The sequence below is a fragment of the Sinocyclocheilus rhinocerous genome, unplaced genomic scaffold (genome assembly GCF_001515625.1).
Source record: "Sinocyclocheilus rhinocerous isolate Xijiao unplaced genomic scaffold, SAMN03320098_v1.1 scaffold2341, whole genome shotgun sequence".
NCBI lineage: Eukaryota > Metazoa > Chordata > Actinopteri > Cypriniformes > Cyprinidae > Sinocyclocheilus > Sinocyclocheilus rhinocerous.
Genome location: NW_015647626.1, coordinates 134,834 through 152,535, shown reverse-complemented (window position 1 = coordinate 152,535; position 17,702 = coordinate 134,834). Strand labels below are relative to the sequence as shown.

The window sequence follows — 17,702 nt, the reverse complement described above, 5'->3', positions numbered from 1 at the left end:
TACAATTCACTAAATTAAAAGCATGCAAATAATGAATAAAACTATGTATTAGTAAATTTAGCAGTTTCTTATGAAAGCATCAGCCACACACTTAATACTGTATTCATGTTGGTTTGTTGGTCCCTCCACAGAACAGTTTACTCCAGAGAAAGATGACAGAACCCACGGTTTAAAATTAATTTTAATAAAAAAAATTTTTTTTTTTTTTACATTACATTTTTTTAGAGCTTACTTTCTAAAAAACGTACTATCATCTGTTAGCTTTATATAAATCTTTATTTAGATATTAATTTGCTTTGCATGCCAAGACTGCAATTTATTTTATTATAGTATTTTTTTATTTTTGTTATAGTTCCATTTTTTTTTTGTATTTAAAAAAGCCCTGTATGTAATTTTTGTGACACTTTATTAGCAAAAGCATTCTTTTGAAAGACCAAAAACTGTAGCAATAAGGGATTTAATTTTACATAGACAAAAGTTTTGTCCAGTTTTCATATAAAGTCAGTAATTGTGTAATCAAAAGCAACCTATTTGACAATTTTGTTTGTAATATTGGCTAAGTGCTACATTAAGCGCCACTGACTTAGAAGAGATAGTTCAGCCAAAAATGAAAATTCTGTCATCATTTACTCACCTTCATGTTATTCCAAACCTGTATGACTTCCGTTGTTCTGTAAAACACAAAAGAAGATATTTTGAAGAATTTTTTCTTTTTTTTTTTGGTACATAAAAAGAAAGTCACTGAGGTGCAATGTTGTTTTAAACCCTGCTAACATTCACTGCATGGACTAAAACAGTAGAAGCATTTTTCAAAATATCTTCTGTGTCCCACACAAGAAAAAAAGTCATGCAGATTTGGAACGACACAAAGATGGGTAAATAAGGAAAGAATTTTCATTTTCAGGTTTCCTTTTTATCCCTTGAAAGGCAAACCTGACATTTGTAATGGAAACTCAATTTCCTCTGTGTCATAATTACCCAAGGAGTGTCAGTGGGAGAGGACGGAGTGAGACAGCTTGAGAATAGAGAGAGGGAGACGGGGACGTGGAATGGCACAGATGGAGTGTGTATGGCATGTGACTAATCTGGTGAATGCCTATGGTGCAGCACCCACTGCGTAAACTCAAACGGACTCATGTGCGAGCACAAACAAACTCCTGTCGACTCGCCGTTGCCAGGATGTATCTGACTGGATGAATGGCCCCACTGCATCCATCTATTTTACCATATACAAACTGGCAGATGTCTTTCATGCACTCTGCAGTCTTTTTCATCTTACAGCATGTAAAAGATGTCTGTTAGCATTTGAAATGAAGTCACAAGTCTCAGTCGACTGATATAAGTTTTAAAGAGTTTTGCTGGTTGTCCTACAAAGCAAAAGATTTCCTGCTGGACCTGCGGTGACCTCTTGTTTCTTTTGATGCCACTGGATTCACTTTGTGTTGTATGGGACCAAACATTCAATCTTTTTCTTGCATTATATAACACACGTCCTGAAAGTTTAGGGCCTTGTTGCAAAAAAACCAACTTATAATTGTAAAGATATTATCACTAATTGTTTTCTTAAAGGGATAGTTCACTAAAATAAAAATGAAAAATATGTAATCATTTACTCAGTCTAATGTCATTCCAAACCTGTTTGACTTTCTTTCTTCTATGGAAAAAAAACGAAGATATACTGAAGAATGCATTGAGCTATTTTTGTCCACATTATGACATGACTTGCGAGAACCAGTGAAGTTTGTGAGTCCAAAAAACCAGAATATTTTATGTAGTCTGTGTATGAATGTATTGATCAATGATTCTATTTGAGAGTGAATAAAGGCCTGCATTTTCATTCAAGCTGATCAGCTTGCTTCAGAGAACTTTAAATATACCATTCGAGTTGTACTGATTAATGTTATGCTACATTTGTGTCATATTCTAAGACTTACATTTTTGGACCCCATTGGCTTTCATTGTATGGACAAAAATGTCTTCTTTTGTGTTCTGCAGAAGAAAGAAAACCTTACGAGTTTGTAACAACATGAGGGTTATTAAATTTTCATTTTTTTCAGTGAACAATTCTTTTCATTTAGGGGGCTTATTCCAACCGGCACATTTAGTACGCGTTACTCCTAGTCATTTGCTAACCAAGTACTTTTAAGTTTAAAGGTAGTAAAAAGCAGAGAATTCCCTTCTCAAAAGTCTAGTTGACTGAGAAACCCAACAAAACTGGGAATCCACAGGGCAATCCCAAAATCCAGTGTCCAAACAGTGCATGCAGTCTTCAATGTCCCATAGGCACTGTTAAGACAACCCTATTTGGGTGGTATCACCACCAGAGGTTGTCCTCTCCTGGGCCTCCACATCAGCACCTGGGCATCATTGGCATTGGGCCTGCCCAGCGCGTTGGGCGGGATGGGCTCATTGTTGCTGAGAATGTGCGGCTGTTCCTGGTGCGGTCGTCCCATCAGTTTGGCACGAGAACAAAGTGGCATGGAAGGATCCACCTCAATGTCTACGCGCATACGCCAGCGTACCGTCTGAAGAACAATACGCTCTTTGGTGTCTGCGTTTAGCGCCACCAGCCAGGTGATGAAGCTCTGGTCTCTGGTGATGTGCGTGAGCATGGGCATGTTGCTGTTGCTGATGGGCACCGCCCAAGTCACGCTGGGGTAGAAGTTGTCGTTCATGCTCACCGTTAGCCGGGAAGGCTTGGACGTGGGGCCTGAGAGGGTCACTGTTTCAGTGGTGTTACCGTACCAGGGATAACTGACGCCGTCAGAATCGCTTATGGCCTTCACCCGTCCTTCTCGAAGCTCAGGTAATTCCCAGCTGGACCTGCCAAAGGAAAGAAGGCGAGCGGTCAGGAAGGACAAAAGAGGCAAAGAGCGGCAGTGCCTTAATACATCAAGTGGGCAAACAAGGTAAGTGAATAGAGAGGAAACTTTTTTTTCAAGTTAGCCTTCCCACTCATTTTCATTATCTCTTCTTACGCTGTCTCTGTCAGCTTCTCTCCTACTCAGATGGTCTCCTTGTTGATCCTGGGTTAAGTTTAAAAATTGAACAACAGAATTTCCCTCAATTTTAAGGGGCATGTTAGGAACAGCATTAGGACTACGTTTGAAATGTTGTTCAAAGACCAAAAAGATCCAGGATGTGGGTGACCGTGATTTCACCAAGTACAACATGTTCCTGGATCAACATCCTTGTTGATCCTGGAACAACATTCCAATTAACCAATCAGAATTGAGGGATAACTTTTCAGGAAATGTCTGTTTTAGGCTTACAGTCAGGATTAGGTGCTTCTACACCCTTGTTAATCAGCTATCATTTCCCTCTGATTTTAGGAATAAATTGTGGGTAGGGTTAGGTTTAGGGGTAGGGATTGGGTTTAGTCTATATTTTTGGACAGTAATGTTGATCCAGGATCATCAAAAGACGTTGATCCAGAAACATGTCTTACTTGGCAAAATCACGGTGACCGATTACATCCTACTTGGAAAAACCATTATCAATAGATAAGGATTGGGCAAAAATTCTTTTAATTCATGAGTGTAAGTTTATTATGAACTTTGCACAACTCACCAGATGTAGAAGTGGAATGACAGAAAGCACAATTTATTAAAAGAAATTCAACATAGTTAGTGCATTCTGGGTAATGGATTCTCTGCCCATAAGACCTATAAACCTTAAAAGTTCAAGGGTTTTTTAACTTTTTCAAAACGTTAAAACAAGGTTTTATTGAGCCACACTGTAAAAAATTTCCTGTAAATTTTACAGTAAAATAATAGATAAGGATTGGGCAAAAATTCTTTTAATTCATGAGTGTAAGTTTATTATGAACTTTGCACAACTCACCAGATGTAGAAGTGGAATGACAGAAAGCACAATTTATTAAAAGAAATTCAACATAGTTAGTGCATTCTGGGTAATGGATTCTCTGCCCATAAGACCTATAAACCTTAAAAGTTCAAGGGTTTTTAAACTTTTTCAAAACGTTAAAACAAGGTTTTATTGAGCCACACTGTAAAAAAATTACCTGTAAATTTTACAGTAAAATACTGGCAGAAAGATTGCCAGACAGTTACTGTAATTTTTACAGCAGCGTTGCTGTAATTCACAGCATTTTCTGTGGTTCCTGATTACAGTAAATAACTGTATTTTTAAATTGCTGTATTTATTTATTTATTGAAAGCACAATTTATTAAAAGAAATTCAACATAGTTAGTGCATTCTGGGTAATGGATTCTCTGCCCATAAGACCTATAAACCTTAAAAGTTCAAGTGTTTTTTAACTTTTTCAAAACGTTAAAACAAGGTTTTATTGAGCCACACTGTAAAAAATTACCTGTAAATTTTACAGTAAAATACTGGCAGAAAGATTGCCAGACAGTTACTGTAATTTTTACAGCAGCATTGCTGTAATTCACAGCATTTTCTGTGGTTCCTGATTACAGTAAATAACTGTATTTTTAAATTGCTGTATTTATTTATTTTTTTTTTTTTACAGTGAACTACTTTAATGTGTATATGCTATATTTAGAGAACGGATGTAATATGCAGTATATATTTTCCTGATTGCTGAATATTAATGACAGCTGAATTTTAAATGTAAACTATTCATTAACTGCATAATGTTTTAAACAATATGTAACTGCATAAAGTGTTGTATAATGCATAACTTAATTCAATTGATTATTTCACAAAACAAATAATAATTTGACACTTATTAATTTTGAAAAACAGGTCAAAATTTATTTAATATATAGCTGTCAATTTGCATGAAAGAAATGTCATAAAACATTGTGTTTAGAATTATTTTGAATTTGAATTAAATAACATGATCATAATAAAACGGTTCTAAAAACCACAAAAACACTGATGAATTTTCACCACTTCATGGACAGTCCAACAGGGCCAAACAACAAGGCCCCAAGTGAGTCCAACAAAAGTTCGGATCAAAAAAAGGAGAACGGTTCAGCTCCATATGCTGTTCCATCCCAAGATGCAAAGACTGACTAGAAATATTGGAAAGAACAAAGAGGATAATATATTATATTACAAAACATAATGATACAGTCAAATAGAGGGATGAAAGGTACAGTTAGATACAGATAGAGTGTAATAAAAGGATATAATAAAAGGAAAAAGAGATCTTGGTGTATGTGTATGTGTGTGAGTACTTCTTACATTTCAGAAATTCCACTGAAAATCCTTTACTTTGCAAAAAAGAACCCTAACCCTAGAATTGAACCACTACCTTTGAATGAACTCAAGGTACTGGCTGTCTCCTCCTGGTACTCCAGATTGAATATGTAATGTGCTACGAACAGAGTGGCAAGGCCAGACAGAAAGCTTGGCTGGATTAACTCAGTTTTTAAACCAAAGCTAACAAGAGGCCTTACAAACAAACAATTAGCAAGTTAGAAAAGGTCCTCAAATACACCTTTCGCTGGTTACGGTAACCGCTTTAACAGCACCATTCAGACTTTACTATTTAGCGCCGTTTTCATTTGGGCACTGTGTTAACAGATGACCTCCTGTGCAAATTTGATTTACACCATAAAATATTCACAACAAAGTGTGCTGATCAGCACAAAGTTACCGTGAATCACTGTTGTCATTGAAGCATGTAATTCTTAACTGCCCAGTGCCGGGGACTGTGTGAAATTCTACCGCGACCGCGCTGCTGAAACCCCGCGTAAATCTCCTTCCCGCCCCGCGGACGGAGGATGAGTGAATCCGGGGTTACCAATATAAACAGCGAATGTAGATACACTACTGCAGTTGCCAAACATGAAAAATAAAAAAAAACTGAAATAATAAGTCACTTACCACAGTTGTGAATACCTGCTCTTGCCACTCGTTCTCGACCGTTGAAGATCCCACAATGCCTCTGTAGATCACGTGACCCCAGAAGGCATCGCTGTTTACAGCAATATGCTGTATTATTAGAAAAACAGCTGACTGCTGTAATTTTTACAGCAATTTGTTACAGTGCAACATTTAAAGTTTATTTTTCAATATAAAAATACAGTTTGATTGTATGAATTTCTTTGAATTACACTTCAGTCTACTTCTTTACATTCAAATTTGAATTGCAGTTCTGCATCCTGCTTGGCTGCAATTCAATGCAGGAATTCAACTGGAGTTTTGAAAGCATTCTAAGTTCAATTCTGAATGGCACACAGCCCTGCAATAAAGAACAGATTCTACAAAGATATAGAGATGTCAAACCGCACAACCCGATACTCACTTATTTGTCGACAACAGATGACCACAAACCCAACAGAACGACCAATAAAAATGAAAACCTCCAACATTTTAGTTTCAGTTTACTATCCTATATCATGTTAGACAAAATGAAACTTGAGCTTGTCATGGTTTGTTTGGTTTATTGATTACTCACATGCCAATATCACCATATGTATTGAAGAACTCCATTTGGGTGCACGCCTGAATCCAGCCCACAGTCCATGTTTCGTTTCTGGGAACCGGGGGCATCACGATCCCGGCCGATGCTCTGAAGTACGGGGTCTTGTATCGCAGGACAATGGGCGAATTCTCCTCAATGATGGTCGGGCATTGGTCAATGGAGGCTGAGACCTCATAGACCACTATGTTCTCCCGTCGGATGCGGGGCTTGCAGGCGATGCTTTGAATGCAACCCATGGTCCTGCTTATTAGGGGTGTCAATGTGGCCAATGACAGAAAAAAGAGGATATATTTAACCAATATATTCATTGGCACTTTTTACATCCCTTGAAACGCTGACAGATCCTCCTCTTTATTTCCAACTCAATATATTGTCGATAAATCCTCTGGGTGAAAGCAATAAAAAGCATGTCTGCCAGACAAACATGTTTTGTTGCATTTCAGAGCGCCCGTGTGTTGTTCTAGCACATCTTTTTTAGACAGGCGAAGAAGTGTAACGGGAACACAGCGGTGTTGTGGAAATAAGGGTGTGTGGATGATCCGTGTCGCCTGGAGTGCCGCACTGCCCTTGATGCTCGTCCCCAGCAGATGTGATCCGGCCTCCACCGAATCGGACACCCGGTGTGCGCCTGTTTGCCGTCCTCCTTCCAATTCACGCGTCCGGCTGTAGCTCTGAGCCCTTTGATCCTGGTTTTTCTGCTGGACTCGGGCATGTCAGTGCTGAAGAGGGAGCCGGTGCTGCATAGAGAGTGTATGTTGGTTATATTTCCTCCAGGTGAACGACCTACCCAACATTTTGTTGATGCGGCTCCTTTTGAAAAGGGGGAAGCGACACACAGACGGAACCAACCAAGGAAGGATTCAGTGCATCTGATTTACAATGCAAACTTGGGTCGGTTGTGCTACGTTTAAAAACGTAATTCCTGTCATGGGCATCACTGGACTAATTGTGTGTTTTTCCTTTGTGCGTTTCCATCCCTTAGCCTACATCCATAGCGAAGACACCCTGTGCAAATCTATGGAGAACACAAAGATGGTGATAGTAATAATAATAAAAACACCGCGCATGCAATCCCCCTGCAACATTATATAGCGCAGTGATTTTTAAATATATTCCTCCAATGAAAAACAGCAGAGCATCTTAACGCAGACATGTGCTTATATGGTCGCTGTTCAGTTGCAGTGAGGTGCTGATCAGTGTTGCCAGATCGCGCGAGAAAAACAAGCAACCTGGTCGTGTTTACATAAAAGCTAGATCAAGCAATGCTAAAGTATCTCTTTTTATTTCTCCTCTTTCCTATTACTTGTTTCGCTTCTGTTTCAGTTTTTATAACCATTTCTTACTATGTGTAAGTAAGTTGTTGTTGTTAAGTTTTGCAATTTTGTTGTATGCATTTGTCATTTTTATTTAATCTCTTTATTTAATGAATGTGCATAGGTAGGCCTAGTATTTATAAAGTGTTAGCTTTTAGTTTTGGATCTGTTTTTAGTTGTTTTAATACTACAATTGATTGCTTCTGTTGTCCTCATTTGTAAGTCGCTTTGGATAAAAGCGTCTAATAAATGATTAAATAAATTAATTGCAACTTATTATTTTGTAAACAAATAAATAAAATCTAAATAAGTGAAAAATCTCTGTCGTGTCGTGCGTATGGATACACTATTTAGTATTAGGATTATATGCACCTTAACATAATACTGAGAAAACGGTTCCTTCAAAATACGTAATAATAAACATTTTCAAAGTTGAACTGGTTAAATTATGTTTAACTGGTTAGAAGTTGAGCTTTTTCACATTTCCGGGTTTCTCAGCAGCAGAAGTCGTCATAGTTGGGTAAACTTCTGCAGCAGTGAATGGGAGACTACCACAGATATATTTTTTTGCATTCCCATTTGCTCAAACAGCAAAAGAAAAACTCCACGATAGTGTTTTCATGACTTAAAAAAAGGAATCAGTCAGTAGAGAGAACGATGTCAAATTTACCATAACTCCAAAAGACGCTGTATTAGAAACACCCTCGCGTTAGCGTTAACTATTTTTTTTATATTTTTTTTTGTAATTTGATGCAAAGGTAATATAATACAAAGTATAGTGTTATAAATGTACATACATTTTTTAAACAAAATTAAAATACCAAAAACTTTGGAGGATTAGGATTCTGATGACCGTTGAAACGTCTCAGTCTTGTGAAAAGGGTCCATATCAGGGTAGCCATATTTATTATTATTAGTATTATTTTACAGGAATGAAAACGAGGCTGTGAAGGGTAAAAGTGCAGTGTCTTCAATAGATTGTGCTGTTGTTTAACAAAATACCAAGTGTTCAGCTGATGATATGTCTTTACGAAAAAGAAGTTCAGTAGAACAAAAAAAACTGTGTTGTGAAAATTACATGTAAAGACCCTTTTTCCTTAGAAAATGCAGAAATACTGAATGGTTAGTCATACTTTGTGCTATAATGAAGGTCAAGCATCAGCAAACCTAAATTATGGTAATATATTGTAAACATTATGCCAAAATTTGGGAATGCTCGTATTCAAATTATAAGCAACTTTATATATATATATATATATTTTTTTTAAACGACGTCGCTTTTAATAAGCGGACATGGCAACACGGGTGCTGATGCTGGTGCGCGAAAGGGCGCAGGACGGGTGCGCCTTCTAGAGAGCGTTTTTTATTTATTTTTTTATTAGGATTATCAAGAAGTATACAAAAATATACAACCCTAGTAACAACAAAATCACAAAACAAAAAGAAATAAAGTACAAAAAAAAAAACAGACAGGGCCAGGGGCAATATAAATTACATTATATAAAGTAAAGGTGCCTCAAAAGGCACTTTTTAACAACCAGGCAAAAGGTCATACATTATAGGAAATAACCAATATTATAAGATGCACACAATGTTGTTCTAGAGAGCGTTCAGAGCTATGGGCGTCGTTTAAGTGACGTCCGTAAATCCTCTGCTCTCTGATTGGTCGGACACGTGTACGGCGGAAGTGGAATCTGCCCGCCGCACTTCCTTGACACGCATCAGCCGGTCATTCAGCCAGCTCTGTGCCTGACTCCCAGGGGTCGATGGTCATACATTGAGTGCAGCTCTCTCTTATCCGTACGGTTTATGATTGTGGGTTTGCTGCACAGGCTGAAGAAGCTTCCACGCGCTGTGCACGGGTGGAGTGTGATGATGAAGCCGCAGGTTGTGTTTGTTTTGGGCGGGCCTGGCGCGGGGAAAGGGACACAATGCGCGAGAATCGTGGCGGTAAGAGAGATGCAGCATTAAGTCTTTTATCATATTGAGGGAGAATAGCAATTTAAGCGTTGTGTTTAAGACAACGAGGCTTTATGGGGCTGGTAGAGTGGTAATGGATTCAGATTTGCTGCAGCTTAAGTTGCAAGGATCGTTCATTTCCGCGTTTCATAAGGAAAATGCCATTTGGTCCCTTTAACAGCGACACTATGTTTCATCTGACATTGTTAGTATGATAAATTTGATGGGAATTTGATCATTTCTTGTAACACTCCAAAGAGAAAGGAAAACTTGAAATTGCATCATATGAGCCCTTTAAAGACACTGAAGGCATTGAATACTGACGTAATGGCTGCTGAAAATCCACAGGAATAAATAAAATGTAAACTTTAATAATATTTCACAATATTACTGTTCAGTACAGCTTTAAATTTAGTTTTTGTAATGCTTTAGAATGTGTCCTGTTTAACTGTATTTTTTTCTGAGCTAAAAATAATGACTTTAAATACGTTTTTACTATGATTTACAGACGACACCCATTAAAATTTCACAAGAATATGTAGATGACATTAAAAGACCATTTAAAAATAATTACTAATTATTTACCAATTAAAATACGAATTAATCATAATTTTAACTCTTTATCAATTTGGCCACTATCCTTCATTCACAGCAAGAAGTTTTAATTAAAAAAAAATAATAAAAAAATTTGTATGATCACTTTTCTTTTATATATTTTAGTAAGTACTGGTCAGAATAAGTATGTTGTTTAATTTTTACATAATTATATCTGTTACACTGAATGGTGATGGAACATTATTTCACACATATTTTGACATTTTTATTTTCACAAAAGTTATTTGAAACACTTATACACTTGTAGTATAGACTTGCATTTAATATGCTTTCTGTGTATATAAAATCACTTTTGTAAATACTGTATAATTTGATGCAGACAACAAAATGCGACATCTTGTCTTTGACCCACATATGTGTGTATGTGGGAAAGTGTATATTTGCATTAACTGCCACAGCATTTCATGTCAACTACTCATATCTTATAACTGTTGTTTGATCCAATCTCTGTTCTCATTTTGTAAAGCTGTTTAGTCCGTACTTAGAGTGTTAGAAAAAAACTTCTTTATTAGCTATATGGCATCTGAACAAGGTTGTAAAATGATTCTTTTGTATGCTCATGATGGCCACACATACTCTAGCAGCCACACTTGGCTGAATTTGTGTTTCATGATCTTAAAAACCATTAGATATGTCAAAATTCCGTAAAATTTACGGTAAAAAACCGGCAGCTGTGGTTGCCGGAATTTTACCGTAAAAAATAAGGTAGCAACGTTTCAGGTTTTACGGTTTTAACTTAAATTTACAGTTAAATACCGTAATTTCATTAACTGATATAATGTTAATATACCAACCTATTGAAGTACTGAAATCTGTTTTGTACCTTTGTAATACAAAAAAACTAAGAAACATAGTTATTTCAACAAAAAAAACGCGTTTACGGTTATTCACTGTAAATTATACGCTTTTTCACTTTTTCACTTCCAAATACGGTATACTACCGTAAAATTAATGTCCAATACATGTAATGTCCAATACAGTTTTTCACCGTATATAGTAGGGGAATTTACCGTTAACCATTTAACAGGTTTTTACTGTAGCATTTTTACAGTCTTTTACCGTTAAATTCACGGTCATTTTTTACAGTATAGTGTCTGGATGGCCTTTGCTACAAAGCTGCCTGTTCGGTTACCAAACCCACACACCTCTCTTTTTTTCTTTCCATTCATATAAATGACAACTGTCATATTCCATCATAAGGAGCTTATAATCTTACGGGACTATAATGTGCTGCATTGCAGTTCGTAATATGTGATGTTTTTGTTTAACTGTCTCTCTCCTGCGCTCAGAACTACAGCTACACTCACCTGTCTGCCGGAGACCTGCTGAGAGAGGAGCGCAGCCGCAGCGGCTCCGAGTTTGGTCAGCTCATTGAGACCTACATCAAAGAGGGCAAGATAGTTCCTGTTGAAATCACCATCAACTTGCTGAAAAAGGTGGTTACACTCGTCCGTCCTGCTTAACAAGCCAAAGCATTCCAGGTCGTGACTCATGGCGACTGTAGAAGGAAACTGGAACATTAGCAGGCAACATTTTCAAACAGATAGAGAAATTTTACTTGATAACAAATGTGAGCAGATTCAGGGGAGGAGAGTTCAAAGAGCGGCTCATAATAGCCATAAATGGACAGGCTTGTCTCATAATAGGCATAAATCCGATACCATTATAAAACTGACAAGCCTCTTTACAGTCAAGTTGTAATTCTGATTGACCGGCCTTTTCTGAAGCAGACCAGTCATTTATCTTATCTAAAAATGGATGTATTCTGATATTTATCTTTACTGGAACAAAACCTGTATTTATCAGGCAATGGAAGAGACCATGAAAGCCGATGAAAAGAAGTTCCGCTTTCTTATCGACGGTTTCCCACGTAACCAAGACAACCTGCAGGGATGGAACACTGTCATGGACAGGAAGGCAGATGTCAAGTTTGTTCTTTTCTTTGACTGCGGTAATGAGGTGAGGGGCAGCATATGTTTTAAGAGTGTTTTTGATTTATTGCACTACCATTACAGTTGATTAAAGTGGCATCTGATTTTTGATATATCATTTGGAATGAAAAATAAAATAATTTTTGGAAATTTTTATTTGTAAATAATAGGAGTAATAGTACACAAACACAATGGTTCGGTACGTGTCTTGGTTTTGATGTCACTGTTCGGTACAGCAGGGAGGAAAAAATAAACAAAAAAAATGGTGTATTCTTTTTTTTGTTTTTATTAAAGAGTGGTTTACTGAACAAATTGTTGCTCTGACTTTAAATAAATTCAAACTAATAATACTAAAATTTCTTAAGGATGAAAATCTACCTCAGCTAATGCTGTAAACTATAGGGAGCCCTATTACTTGCACATTAATATTAAAGGTTACAATGAACAACAGAGTCCAAACTATTAAATTCAATTGTTATTTATTTTTATGTATAATAATTAAATAAACAAATTGTATGCAAACACATAAAATGCACATAAGGCAGTCTATTTGATGTTGAAATAATCAGTTGCACGGTGACTGTCATAACTTAATAATTATGACATCACTAATAGGTTAAGTAAAATATAATTAATATATAGGCTTATTTAGTGATATGCTTTTCTCCAGAGTTCATTTCTCTAGCAAACAATCAAGCTGTGGACACTAAATGACTGGCCTGAGGTATTTAATGCTGTGTGACATTTTGTTTACAAGCTGTTTTGTTGTATTTCTGCAGTTGAAACACTGGTTGAGTGATTACATGAGACATGAGATGATAATTTCATGCTATAACTAGTAGTAAAGAGGAAGGGGAGATTGCGTTCACTCACGCTCCACACTGTGGCTTGAACTGAGGTGCCTATACAGCGAGCGCCAAAAACAGCATTTATCATTTCAATTTCCTGGAAAAAATGGTCAGAATTGGAAAGATGAGACTTTGTTTCTTATCGAAAGTAGCAATATAAAAAACTAAGTTTCCAATTAAGTTCCATAGGTGCAGTGGTTAAAGCAACACTATTTGTTCTATACACATGCATATAGAATCGAAACGCCTAGTAAATAACATTTAGTAAAACGTTTTTTTAAATTACCATCATAAGAAAATTATTTTAAACTGATTTTTATTAATAATGTACAAAAAAAATGTATAACAAAAAAAAAACAATTGATCAATCATTAACACCAAAGAGATCACATTCACAATGTATACTGTCTACATAAAATGTGATTTTCAGCTGTTGTGTTTTTCAGGTGTGCATTGACAGATGTTTAGAGCGGGGCAAGAGCAGCGGACGCACTGATGATAACCGAGAAAGTCTAGAGAAAAGGTAGTTCTCCCCATAACTGTATCAGATATATTGAGCTGCATACAAAGCGTGTAATGTGATTACTGTATGTTAGCAGACCTATACAGAAATGGATGGACTCTCATGGTCATGTTTACAGTGACTTTGGTTGTGCTTTTGATTCGCCTTAACTTCAATTTTCAGGATCCAGACATACCTCCAGTCCACACGGCCCATTATAGAGCAGTACGAGAAGCAGGGGAAGGTGTGCACGATTGATGCCTCCCGATCAGTGGATGAGGTACGACTGGTTTTAGCTTATTTCATTAAATGTATTTTTTTTAAGCCTGATGCTTTTTGTAAAGTTTTGTATTAAAGGTAAATCAAATAGAACTTAATTTTATTATGCTTTATTAATTGATAGTTTTTGAAAGGCTATCAAAAATGCTTTGAAATGCTTCTCATTATCACAACTTAATTTTCTCGTGATCTTGACATAGCGAAAGTTGTTTTCTCGTTATCACGACTTATGCATATTAATAAAAAATAGTAGGAACAGGAATAGTTCACCTGAAAACAAAAATCTGCTGAAAATTTACTCTGGCCATCCAAGATGTAGATGAGTTTGTTTCTTCATTGGAACAGATCTGAAATGTAGTATTGCATCACTTGCTTAACAATGGATCCTCTGCAGTGAATGGGTGCCGTCAGAATGAGAGTCCAAACAGCTGATAAAAACATCACAATAATCCACACCACTCCAGTCCATCACTTAACTTTTTTTTTTTTAAGTGAAACACTGCATGTTTGTAAGAAACAAATCCATCATTAGTACATTTTAATTTTAATCTGTTGCTTCTGGCCAAAATACGAGTCCATAATCCATAATAATGCTTCCTCCAGTGAAAAAGTCCATCCCTCTCACATCAAAATCGACCATTTTAGTCAGAAGCAACTGTATTAAGTTAAAAATGCCTTAATGATGAATTTTCTTACAAACATGCAGCTTTTCGCTTCTCAAGACATTAATTGATGGACTGGAGTGATGTAGATTATTGTGATGTTTTTATCAGCTGTTTGGACTCTCATTCTGACGGCACCCATTCACTGCAGAGGATCCACTGGTGAGCAAGTGATGTAATGCTACATTTCTCCAAATCTGTTATGATGGAGAAACAAACTCATCTACATCTTGGATGGCCTGAGGGTGAGTAAATTTTCAGCAAATTTTCATTTTCAACTATTCATTTTAAGGACACAAATTTTCATTAAAATCCCAATATTATTTTATTAATCATACTCATTAAGAAGATGTATATTTTACTAGAATATGTAGTCTCTATATGTTGCTATACAAAAAATGCTGTTATTCTATTGTGCATATAAATATTAGATGAAACACTTAAGCTTAAAAAAACCAAAGGAAAATTAGAAGTGTTATACTAAATTATTAAAACTAAAACTGAAATCACAAAAGCACATGACATAATTGCTAAAACATAAAATAATTCAAATGAAAACGGAAAATAAAGGCTTATTTGAATTAGTTTCTGTTTGTGTAGTAAATATCTTTATATTTAAACGTTTGCTCTAAAATGACTTGAAAGTGTGTTTTTTTTCCTTTCCAATTCTACTATTTTACTATTTTAACCACTATTAACAAGTAGATATGTATGGTAGCCCATTTAAAAAAAAAAATAAAAATATTTTTAAAAAAAAAAAAAATTAAAAAAAAAAAGGAAAAAAAAGGGTTTTTTTATTTTTTTTTTTTTTTTTTTTTTTTTTTTTTTTTTTAGTATTTAATACCATATTAATAATATATTGATTAGAGCCAAGTAAAAAATATTGATTTCTCGATTTTAATCTATTCTCATTTTTACAAAACAATATCGATTCTTAAATCCAATTAGTCCCGATTAGTCTAGCTTGTTTTCAGTTAATGAACGGAACATTGTAGCCTCCCATCCAATAAATTGCAATAAGTTTTGTGCTTTGTTACATTTGATATGAAACAAAGTCTAAGATTTCAAATTCTGTCCAATTTATTACAATATTAAACTTATAAATATAGTTTTTGCGCTGTTTAATGTGGAGTGACAGATCGCTGTAGCGCCTCAGTTCAAGAGAAGTACGTGAGAACTGATCATCTCCTCCGCTTTAATAGTTAAAAGCTTGTAAACAATGTCACTTAACATCACATTTACCTCAGAAAAAAAAAAAAAACACATTCGATGACCATAAACTCATTAGTCAGCTAGAAAAATGAACTTTAGAGAGGAGCATTTTGCTAAATATATGCACCATATAACATACTCATTATAATTTGTACTGTTCTTCAATATTTAATTTGTTTAAATAAATCTGTCAAGTTTTTACGGAAGTTCTAAGAGGCCATGGATTATTATTTTTTTTTCTTTCTTGTTTTGTCGTGATAACGACTTAATTATCTCGTGATCTCGACATAACAAAAGTTGTTTTCTCGTGATCACGACTTAATTTTCTAGTGATCTCGACATAACGAAAGTTGTTTTCTCGTTATCACGACTTAATATTTTCTCGTGATCTCGACATATTGAAAGTTGTTTTCTCGTTATCACGACTTAATATTTTCGCGTGATCTCGACATATTGAAAGTTGTTTTCTCGTTATCACTACTTAATTTTCTTGTGATCTCGATATAATGAAAGTTGTTCTGCACCAACAGGTGGCACTATAGACCTGAATATAACTGATAAATAAGCCTCTTAGGACTTCCGTAAGTTTTTATGACAGCCACCATTTAAATGTTTATATTAAAAAAAATATATAATAATAATTGGAGTAGAAATATAATTATGTAATTGTAAAGTTATAAGTTATGGTTTTACTGAACAAAACAGTTAATATTTACATCATGTAATAAAACAATATAATCATAACTCATGTACATTATGTATTATATCAAATGCCTGCAGAGGGCGCCAACAGCCTGATGATTGTTTTTACACTTTACAGCACAATCTAATCCATTCTGTTACACCAAATACACAAAATAATGATCTTTAAAAAAGCATCATATGACCCCTTTAATATTGACTAAACAACATTTAATTCAAATGTCTTTATGATTCTTTAGAAATACTACAGCCACTGAAATTTCTTGAACAAGAACATGTGGACATCAAAACATGCAATCTCAGAGCGAGGGTTTAAACTTTTATAAAGCGCATATTAAACCGGCAGCGCATATATTCATTTAATTGAATCGCAGCCTTTGTGAATTCACAATAGCACTATGCTTTACGATTTTTAAATGGTTTTAATATTTTGTGCAGCCTTAGAAAACGGTCGAATAATGCTTTTCACGGATTCTCGTCTGTGGAATGTGCCACTTTTGGTATTTTGCCGGTTAATCGACACGAGCAAAATGCCATCAAGGATTTTTTTTAAAATATTCGAGTACTCAAATTTAATCGAGGAATCGTGACAGCCCTACTCTCGTCTCGTGTATATTTTACGACATTAGTTGAGAGATTTTTTTTCCTTGAGAACATTTGCCATGTACTTTACCTGATATATATCCAAAATAATCGATATTAAATCGGAATCGAAGTTTGTGATTCAAAATCAAATCGAATCATGAAACGTCAAAACCCGGCCCTAATATCGATGTATTATTAAATACAATAATAATATAGAAATAATACGAAAATAACACTGCTCTTTACTGTGCCATAGTGCAGTAGAGGTAATAATAAACATCTGTCCATCTTTTTGAGTTTCATATTGCTTCCTTTTACCTGTGTCTTTTTTTTCAGGTGTTTGCCGATGTGAAGAACATTCTGGATAAAGAAAGCTAAACATCCACAGCAACAAAAAAAACAAACAAATTCTGGGAAATTAAGGTGTCTGTTGTCGGCAGTGCTATGCCTTCATGTATCAATATCTACATTTTTAGTCATTCAACAGTAAAATAGGGGTTTTTAGACGTGAGAGAGTGTGTGCTCATATCTATGTTTGTAAGTCTGAAAGGAAAACACTTTAGTTGAGCAAAAGATCCATGCTTGCTCAATATTACACTGAAGAGGAACAATGTTTCAGTAGAGAATCAAGCCAGTTTGAGCAATAATGTTCAGGGCACTTCTATAGGAACAG

General features: G+C 35.5%; 2 protein-coding genes across 2 annotated transcripts; one reads left to right on the top strand and one right to left on the bottom strand.

Moving 5' to 3' along the window:
* Window positions 1-2,070: 2,070 nt before the first annotated feature.
* LOC107709346 (protein FAM78B-like) lies at window positions 2,071-7,436 on the bottom strand. The gene is made up of 2 exons (XM_016513794.1): window positions 6,395-7,436; window positions 2,071-2,823 (listed from the first exon to the last, which is right to left on the bottom strand). Exons 1-2 carry the CDS (start codon window positions 6,727-6,729, stop codon window positions 2,301-2,303), a joined length of 858 nt encoding a protein of 285 aa, XP_016369280.1. The 5' UTR covers window positions 6,730-7,436; the 3' UTR covers window positions 2,071-2,300.
* Window positions 7,437-9,411: 1,975 nt separating this feature from the next.
* Window positions 9,412-17,420, top strand: LOC107709354 (UMP-CMP kinase-like). The gene is made up of 6 exons (XM_016513807.1): window positions 9,412-9,684; window positions 11,598-11,744; window positions 12,115-12,267; window positions 13,534-13,610; window positions 13,773-13,869; window positions 17,366-17,420. Exons 1-6 carry the CDS (start codon window positions 9,544-9,546, stop codon window positions 17,405-17,407), a joined length of 657 nt encoding a protein of 218 aa, XP_016369293.1. The 5' UTR covers window positions 9,412-9,543; the 3' UTR covers window positions 17,408-17,420.
* The last annotated feature ends 282 nt before the right edge of the window (window positions 17,421-17,702 follow it).